The sequence below is a fragment of the Telopea speciosissima genome, chromosome 10, assembly GCF_018873765.1.
Source record: "Telopea speciosissima isolate NSW1024214 ecotype Mountain lineage chromosome 10, Tspe_v1, whole genome shotgun sequence".
NCBI classification, from domain to species: domain Eukaryota; kingdom Viridiplantae; phylum Streptophyta; class Magnoliopsida; order Proteales; family Proteaceae; genus Telopea; species Telopea speciosissima.
The window spans coordinates 4845330-4855537 of record NC_057925.1 but is presented as its reverse complement, the minus strand read 5'-3'; the positions used below and the strand labels follow the sequence as shown (position 1 = coordinate 4855537).

The following is a 10208-nucleotide window of genomic DNA, read 5'->3' as shown; positions in this document are numbered from 1 at the left end:
GGTGTAAGTGCATTTTCATGTTGGTATACATATGTAGGTGGAAAATTGTAAAAAACTTACCCAGTAAATAGTTTTTGAAATTTTCAATATGAAAGAGAGATCCTGTGTTGTTGGTTTTACGTTTAACCCATCCTGATCCAGTATGCAGCGAGAGAGGGGAAACTGATGATTGCATAACTTGAAGTGGGGAAAGGTGAAGGGATTGTGGGGACAAAGAGTGAGTAAAGCGGTGAAGGGAAGACGGATGATTTCTCTTGAAAGCATAAGTGCATTTTTGTTTATTATAATCCAAGTTTGTTAAGTGATTGAATAGACTTGGGACAGCCTGATGGTCAAACAGACTTGATTCGGCATTGCCTCTTTTGCCGGTAATCTCCAAGTTGATTTGTGAATATTTATGTGCACTTATTGTTATAATCAATGGAGCAGGTGGTTACATAGTCACTCTTTTGCTGCACTTTTGGTGGTAGATTCAAGTGATGTTTTTGCTCAGCTTCAATTTCTTTCTATGGGCTTCTTCCAAAGAGTTTTGATTCTATTGTGTATCTTGCTTTTTCTTTAATGGATCCATTGCCTGTCTGGATTGAACATTTTTGAGAGCCATGAAATGAAAAAATGAACCTTATTCTTGAGGGATTTGTCAAGATGGCTGGTATTTGTAGACTTGGGCAGATTGTTATGTATACATGCAAGGAAGTAAGTCTTCTGTCCTCAGATGACTCTCCAGCATGTTCACGAACAACTATTTAGGCATTCATGTAGTCACGTATGAAATGAGTTTGACACTCTTCCTTCTTATCCACTTGTAGGGTTCTGTCTATACTCTCTCGTCATAATGTTAGTAATGCAGCCTCCTCATTTTCTGCTTTTTTAAAGCAAATAAATAATAAAATTTCAATTTATGAACAAATGCAGAACTTGAGAGATAAGGTAATGGCAAGCAAAGCAGGAAAATCCGCAGTGAAAACGATTGGGGAGTATCAGTACCCATGGCGGGAAAAGTTAGCAAAGTACAAAGATGAGCTCTCAAAAGGGGTTTGGGGGCATTGGCACTTAGGGGCATGGAAGCCACTTGGCATTAGTGCCCGCCATCGGGCACGCCTTCGCAAGGAAGTCCTCCTTGCAGGTGAGGAGGATTGGCCATATGATCCAGAAAGGAAAGAGATGAGGACCAAGAGGAAAGGGCACAAGTGCGACAGAATATCTGCAGCGAAAAGGGCAAATACTGCTGAATTGATGAAGAAAATGCCGGAAATGTTACTGGATTACAAGAAGCGCAGGTGGGAGAAGAAGATGAAAGAGGAGGATGCAAAAGAGTCAGACTGACTAAGAAATCTCTCTCTCTTGCTGGTTTGCTTGCTTTTACTCTTTTTTGTTCAACTTTCAGTTGTCACAGGTTTCCTATATAGATGAAAGTGAAAAAAATACTTGCTGTGGGATGTTACTTGACATATTAAGTAATTTGAAGTATCATGGAATAATTGAAGCTGATGAGAAAAAATTAACCAATTTAACAATCAATTCAATCACTGTAAGGAACGGGGAAATTTAGAACGCCTGGTCTTATGACTTTCGGGTATACGAAACCCCTGCGATCGCTGGATTCGGTTGAACTAGAGCGGATAAAACTTGGCTGAAAAAATGATCCAGTCAAAGGCTAGGTTACCTTTTTGCTCACTATCTTAACAATTTTTAGGAAAATGACCTAGAATATGGGGAATGCCATTACACTGAGCGGTTCAACATTCATGTGGAATCTAAGGCTGTGTTTGGTATGCCCGCTTGGAATAGATTATGAGTTTAGAATGCATTCTAATTTCCAATTGTTCTCTATTTTCTTGCTTCAAAATGCGTTCAAGACCTAGAATTTTTCGAGAATGCATATCAAACAGCCTTAGCAATATGTAATTCACAATGCTCTCAAATTCTTTCCAACTTTTCAAACTTCATAGGCCTCAAAATTTTTGATATTCCAGTTCCTAAGAAATCGCCACCTTCTTAAGTGTGGTGTTCCCAAAGTGTTACTCCGGCTTGAGATCCTTTGTGAGACACTATCTTATATTTGTTTCAAAGGAACCAGCCGATTGACATGCTGTCTCAGGTTTCTAACACCTTTTTGGCGTTTGCATGACTTGGGCTTTGATGCATATTCCTTGCCAAGTTTGATATGTTCATCATTTCTTTCATTTACACCATTATCAAAATCTGACTGGGATGATTTGATTCGACAAATAGATCTTAGGACCCATAAAAACATTCGTAAAATAAGCATATGATCATCTTATCTGATCATATTGTTGCACCAATAGCTATTGAACAAGCTACTCTGTTTTACAAAGGGTGGGCCTTGATGCAATGGTAAGGTTGTTCCATTTTGTTCGAGTCTGGCAACAGCCTCTCTCCAAAAGCAGGGATAAGGTTGCATACATTATGACCCTCCCCAGACCCCATAGTGGTGGGAGCCTTATGCACTGGGTATGCCCTTGTTTTCACTCCGATGGGGGCAGCAAGAAGACATTGTAGGCAGATACCCTTCTCTCTCTTTCTTTGCCTAACTATACCTCAATTTCACTCTTCCAATGAATCTATTTGCAGCTCTGATACCAAGAATTTCAAAAACTCCCTAAATATGAAGCGGAAAATTATCCAACGGTTGGATTTTTTTCCTCTAAGGTTCCCTCACCATACGGTTGTGAGGTTCTCCTTAGAGGATGCTCGACACGTGTCAAAGAGAAATCCAACGGTTGTGAGGTGAAATAGTGGTTCCCAAACAACAAGTGACTCTCTCTCTCTCCTCTCTCCACTCTCCACTCTTTTCTCAAAACCACTCTCTTCTCTCTCCTCTCTCTCCTCTCTGTATACTATTTCCAAAGAAAAAAGAGCTTGGAGAAACTCCGGTGGTCACCTCTGTAAATTCCGGCGAATGCGACGAAGGCGTTGATGAGATGCAACAATGCAATGAGACTTAAAACAGTTTCATGGGACCTTCTAATCTGAAAATTGAGATCCAGAAATTTTGAGGTGGATTGGCCTTCTTTGTTTCAACTGTCCATATGTTGTGGAAGAATTCTAAAAAAAAGGGGGGGGGGGGATAGGGGGATACCCACTGCACGAGGCTCCCGCTATTGCAGGGTCTGGGAAGGGCATATGTACGCAGCCTTACCCCCACTTTTTGTGGAGAGGCTATTTCCTTGTTCGAACCCGCGCACACGAGGTTGCAGTAGAGCAACCTTAATGTTGTGGCAGAATTCTTTGGACCAGAGATTTAACCTGCAATGCATTTATCCTTTCAAAGAAAGGGTAAAGCCTAAGTTTACTTGTATCTGCTAAAACAAGGATATAGATGCTCTAACTATTTTTGGGATATGTACTTCTCCCATGTCGTATTGAGAGTTGGTTATACTCTCTATCATTGTGCTTCATAATCCTCTTTTCCTCCTAGGGTCTGTAGTCTTGTTTATTTTTGCTGCTGCAATGTCTTCCTGATAATCGATGTGCTTTTTCTATTTTAAAAGTATGCACCATTTCTCGTCTATCTCCTCTCTCTATACTATTTTCATTTTAAATCTCATACCATTGCTGCATCTCATCAACGCCTAGAAGAGACGTGAGAAAGGAGACGTGAGAGTGCAAACGTGGAGAGAGGAGAGAGGAGAGAGAAGAGAGTGGTTTTGAGAAAAAAGTGGAGAGAGGAGAGAGAGAGAGAGTCACGTGTTGTTTGGGAACCACTATTTCACCTTACAACCGTTGGATTTTTCTCTGACACGTGTTGAGCATCCTCTAGGGAGAACCTCACAACCGTATGGTGAGGGAACCTTAGAGGAAAAAAATCCGGCCACCGACTGAAGTGGGGGTAGGGGTAAAGGCTATAGCATGGCTGGGGAGTTGCAGCCGTGGAGTGGCGAGACAGGGAGAAAGTGGTGGGGGTGGGAAGTTGCATAGGCCATAGAATAGGGTTGGCGAATTGTAGGTACAAATGTACAATATAATAAGTTTGATTGAGAATAAGAATATCAATAGAATTATAAATAAAGGGCGAGGAGAGAATGGGCCTCTAGAGCTTGCACATGTGCTGGGCAATGAGAGCGCGCAAGCATTGACCTGTACGGGATTTCTATATTTCCATGGGGGCATGGCAGTACTGTCTAGGTGGCCACACGATCAATTAGCGTTTTTTTTTTTCCATATAAATTAAATTCGGAGAAAAGAATGCTACCTCTTTGCGTGGTCTGCGTGGCTTAGCGTAGTGCTTAGATATAGAAGCGTGTGAAAGTAGCGCAGTCTCCCATGGAAAGACGAAAATCCTGTCTAGGATGATGCTTGGGTGTGTGTTCCCATTAGCCAACGTGCGTGTGTAGACTCTAGAGGCCCAGACAGTGATCTCTATCCCATTAAATATATAAAAGTAAGGACCAAGTTTTCCTCCACCCATTTACCCAAAAAAAAAAAAAGTTTCTTGGCCTCCACCTACGACGAATGCGGGCAGGAGATGGTGGGAGGAGGTATCGAGAGGACATTTTGGGAACATACTAAAACCCTATAAGAATTTATGAACCCTAGGCTGATGAAAACTTAGTCTTAAAAATAAAATTAAAAATAAGAAAGGGGGAAAAGAACGCTAATCGATCGCATGGTTCTTGCGCATAGACACAAAGGTGTTCCTTTATGCATGAAAAGATCATTCAACCCAGTGAAAACAAAATTTCATCCAAACCAATGTCTTTGTGTTCAATCAATAGCTACCACGCTGGTGCAGGTACTACGCGACTACGGGTTAACATTCTATTGCCCAAAAAAAACCTTGATTTATGGCGTCTAGGAGAGCCACCCCACTTCAACAATTTTTTTTTTCAGTGATGTCCAGCGTGCGTGTCTACCCTACTTGCCCGTCGATCACAGGGAGTGGGCAACCATGTAGAATCCCTTCCACTATATAGTGGGATAGGGTTTTTCAAAATTTTAATAATGAAAAAATTGACAAAGTTCATAATTAACGATGGCTTATCTTAATAAGAGCTTATCAAGATGGTTCACCAAAATTTTTTAAGCCCCGTTAAGGGTGTCAATTTGGGTCGGAATCAGGAAGCTTCTTGGAACCGATTTGTTAAAATAAAATCCGAAATTGATGTTTCATCTAAAATGAGATGATTCTAAGAGCTTATTTTGGGATTGATTGTTAGATGAGATTGAATGGTTTTGAGTTGATTTTCCCCAACATATCTAGAATTGAAAAGACTAATAAAGAACCAGTTGGAATCGAAATCATTGAGACCTATTTAAGATTCTTGCTTATTTATTTAGGGAAGGATTATGTAACAATTACAAAGAAAAAATAAGGACTAGTGGTGGAAATTGTTATTATGTACAAGAATTGAGATAATGAGATTCAAATTCATGATCAATAATTTACATTTTCTTTCTGGTCATTTAGATTTAGTAGTTAGGAAGTATTTTGCTGATATGAAATGTTGACATGGATATGAATGACGTTTATTCGAATAATTTGGGATTTGAATTTGATTTAAAGTAAGTGATTTGGAAACGTGAAATTTTGGATTTATTTGAGTGTTTTTTTTTTCTTTCTTTCTTTCTTGGTACATAACATATTTGAGTGTTTTTTTTTAGTACAACATATTTGAGTGTTTGTATGCTAATACCGAAGTTTAATTAATTATATGCTAAGTATCTAAATATGTGTATGTTGGAGAAGTTATTTGTATACATAGGAATTTTAAACTCATTCTAAGTGTTTTAGACATTGAGTGTCTAGAATAATTAAGGAATTGAAATTGTGACCATCCCGTTATTAAATAGGCTTGGATCCTAGTTTTGGTATTGTATAGTAAAAATGAGATGGTCAAAGATAAGTTTTCTTTGGACCAAAAAGTGGTAAAGAACCATCTCCTTGTACACCTTATGGATTAGTCACGTGTCAAATTTAAGACTCATTCAATTAAATATGCAGTCATATATGTCCTTGTATCATTATATGATGTTGTGCATTTAAATGGGATAGTTTAGAATCAAAATTCATGGAAGTGTTAACGTGTATATTGAAGATAAGGGTGGACCGGATCTATGACAGGGCCACCAAGATTCGCTGGTGATAAGGTTTCCTTAATTATCTCTCATATCTAAGATATTCTACCAAATATGTTTCCTGACTTGGTCACCAAGATTGTTGGTGATACCCTAAAATATCCTACCATACTTATCTCCTATAATTGTGCATTCACCCTCTATATATTTGGGTGCCAATTGATGTAGAGAGTGAATGCACAATTACAGGAGATAAGTATGGTAGGATATTTTAAGGTATCACCAACAATCTTGGCGACCAAGTCAGGAAACATATTTAATAGAATATCTTAGATATGAGAGATAATTAAATAAACCTTATCACTAGCGAATCTTGAAGGCCCGGTCATAGACCCGGTCCACCCTTATCTTCAATATACACATTAAGAAGAAGCACCAACAAATTTTTTTTTTATCAAAAGCAACCACAAATGTCCATCTTCTTTAGAGCAATCAATGGAGAAGCTCCCATCACAGATGATTATGAAAGATTCTGATAAGAGCAGCTCATGGTATCCAAATTCCAGACAGGGTCATATCAAGTAACTAGGTTGCAGATGGATTATGACTAGAAAAATAGTGAAGCAACCCTAGATCCACTATCCATCTATCAATATTTTTCTTAATGCTCATGGATTATATCGACATTTGATAGCTATACATCGATTTCTAGTCCTCCACAAAAATAACAAGTAATAGAAAAGACTAGAATTATAAGGATCATATCTTTTTAAGTAAAAGAGAACTCATCAGATCCTCAGACAACGTTGGTAGAGATGGAACTTGAAGGCACTTTGATTTTAAACCCAAAATTCCTACGGCACATATCCTTTTTGAGAAAGTGCAAGACAAAAATAGGTGTCAATCAATCTCTATTTCTCACGAACAAAAGGTACAACCATCCTTTTAACACTTTGTTCCTGAGACTGCAAATAAAGTAACAAGTAATAATAAAAACAGAGAAACCCAGCCCCAATCGACCCTTCGTCGGAATATTTCTCGTTGGATTTCTAATCTTAATATTTACCCCCCAATTTTTTCATCCCCCTGTGATGTATCTAAGCAGGACCATTCTAGGCCGTCCCCGTTCCCTGTTACTGAATCTTTTCCTTTGTTAAATTCCCCTGTTTTGATTTACATAGATTTGTTTAACCTAGGCATAAATACATCTGATTGAGCTTATTGCATTTTGTTAGAAGGACATTGTGTTTTGGTGATTGCTGGATTTATGGCTATAGGTCATTTTTTGGAACCTGAAGGTCATTGCATTGCTTTGGGTCTCAAGCACGTGAAATCATTGAAGTACTGGATCAAAGAAGTATGGTGCAGCAACAAAGACATCTCAAACCTACTTCCAACTCCATCTTCCAGAGCATGGCCAGCTTGCTCCTTATTCTACAACTTTTGAAGATTACAGACAATTCTACATGATTTTTTCTGTACCCGAAAGAAGATTCATGTTATGTTTATCTAGTTAAAATGGTGGCCTTCCATGCCTCAAACAATAAGAGTCATTTTGTATGTAAAGGAAACAATGTAGATCTCTGCTTCTACTTTCTCTTAATTTAATTTTCTTCCACTATAAAAAAGAAAAAAAGGTACAGCTATCCTCAATACTCAAAAAGTGACTTAATGAAGTCCTTGTAGTGATTCCATTGTTAAACATCTTCCACAAAGTGATTAAAAAAGAGACCATATTACTTTATTATTTCTTTGAAAATTTAAATGAATTTTTAAACTGTTATCAATAGCAAGTGTGGATATTTTCCATCAAAAAATAAAATAAAAAATAGCAAGGGTGGATATAAAGTTTGCTGCTACTCTAGTTTGTGGTTTGATTTATAGTGTCTAGGAGAAGCCCCCTACCCCATTTCCATTTTATTATTTTTTTTGTTTTTCTTTTAATGGCGATCAACAAAGTATCCAGATCGTCTACGGCCTGCCTACCCGTAGAGGCCAGAGCGGCGCACTGATGAGGCGCGGTGCAATAACGGCCTTACCCCTACCCGAGCGCCTTGCCCGAGCGGGGGTAAGGCGATCATTACGCCTCGCCTCATTAGTGCGCTGCTATGGCCGCTACGGGCAGCAGGCCATAGACGATCACGATCTATCAACAAATTGGAAAAAATTATGCTGCTACCCAGGTTGCCATAATGTTCCTGCTACTAGAGCTTGCAGTCAAAGAAACGGAATAATTCACTTACCCTTTGAGTTCACAAATACCTTTTTAGGTTTGAGTATTTTTCAAAATGCCCTTTTAGATTCAGTTTCTTTCGTTGTGAACCGGGTAACAGGAACATCCCTGCAACCCAAGTAGCAGGCACTAGTAGAAAAATTTTGTCCCAATAAATTACGTGGGTTCATTCTCATGAAGTTACAATCTCGATCATGTGATTTCGTTCAAGTTACATGTGTTTCCCTCAAATTTAACTTCGGTCTCAAGACCGTTCTTGAATGAGGAAACTATTAAAAATATCGTTTTAGGTGAAGATGGATTCTACAGTTTCTTCTACCAGTGTCTTGGTAATCCAAAGACTTGTAACAATGTAAAAATTGCAATGAAAGAAAAAGAGGAAGATAGAAAGAAAATGCTATTGATTTAAAAATAATAAAACTAAAAGAAAATGGTAGATCAACACTCCATTCTTGGCCTGTTGATGTTGATAACATAGTGCTAATGACCTGCTGATATTGAACATGATGCCTTTGTATCAAACCTATTGATGTTGATAACATGATGCCCCTGGTCTACAGATGTTGATAGATTATATGGTTGCCATGGCCTACTGATGCAATAAGATGATATCTTCGTTTCTGGCCTACAGATGTCAATATGATGTCATAGCCTACTGATGTTAAGAACATGATGCTTCTTCTGAATGTTCAATCCCCCTTAAGTAAAAGATGAAACGCCTATATATAGACTAAGCTAGCAGAGTGTTAAGTTGTGGGTAGTTCTAGTAACTTCCACTTCTCATTTGAATTTGAATTTATCTTTAGGTGGTTAAGTAACCAATCTCTTGCACCACCTTCCCACTTTGTTGTTCAAATTAAAAAAACAACCCCTTTTGGCAATGTGCAATGCACAACCTTAAACCATGTATAGTCTTTCGATCAATGACCGAAAGTAGAGTACGAAATTTCTAAAAATAGGATATAAACAATGTCCCTCACAATCCCGTTGAACAGTGTCACCACGCTAGTTCGATGGGATTGTGTATATGTGACCGTATTCGGTCAAGGAGGCCAAGGCCATGCAACCGGTTCAGGATAGGCCAATGCAACTTGAAATTGGTTCTAGGGCTTTGACTTGGTGGAGTTTGTTTTTCGATTTGTTTCGAAACCTGCAGTGATCAATTCCGTTGCCAATTTCATACTTTGGAAACTTTGGATTGGTCAATATATTTTTTTATAGGAAATAGTTTTCTGTATTGAAGTGTGGCCTACGCCAGCACTCCCATGAGTCTATCTCTCTCCTCACACCCCCGAACAGAGATATTTTTCCCATTTTTTATTATGCACTTGAACGATTTTATCTGTGCACTAAAAGAAACCACAAAATAATAACCGAAATAAAATCAATCAAACCTCCTATCTCTTTTTTGACATGGTAGCGATGGATAAGCACGCAATAGAGACCAATTCAATCGTCCAAACAGCTTTGAACCTGACGGCCATTAAATCTAAAGAGTGAAGACATTACCCTCATCAATATGACACAATAACCTTTTTCTCCATATAAATAAAGAGGGTTTTAATGGGAGTCAGCCAACATAATGATGATGGATAAAAACCTTTAGGAAAGTGGAAGCCAAATAGAAGGAGGTTTACTTCGTTTTGGCCTGCCTTTTGTTTTTTTTTTTGTTTTTTGTGTGAAGGGACAAGTGCCAAAGGCGTTCAACAGAAAACAGCCGCAAGGTTACCGTGCCCCTTGCTCGGTCAACCCATATTCGGCAAGTTTTTGCCCCTGGTTCTGAAATGCTTCCGTCCACTGCAGAGCAAATCAACAAGGAACAGCCGCAAGGTTACCGTACCCTTTGCTCGATCAACCCATATCCGGCAGGTTTTTGCCCCTGATTTGCCCCTTGTTGAGCATAAATTAAATTGTCTGATTCAAAAATTGGCATTCT

At 38.7% G+C, this 10208-nt stretch overlaps 1 protein-coding gene across 1 annotated transcript; it reads left to right on the top strand.

The window, feature by feature from the left end:
* The first annotated feature begins 902 nt into the window (after positions 1 to 902).
* Positions 903 to 1488, top strand: LOC122641940. The gene has a single exon (XM_043835282.1). The coding sequence runs from the start codon at positions 910 to 912 to the stop codon at positions 1324 to 1326; it is 417 nt and encodes a 138-aa protein (XP_043691217.1). The 5' UTR covers positions 903 to 909; the 3' UTR covers positions 1327 to 1488.
* The last annotated feature ends 8720 nt before the right edge of the window (positions 1489 to 10208 follow it).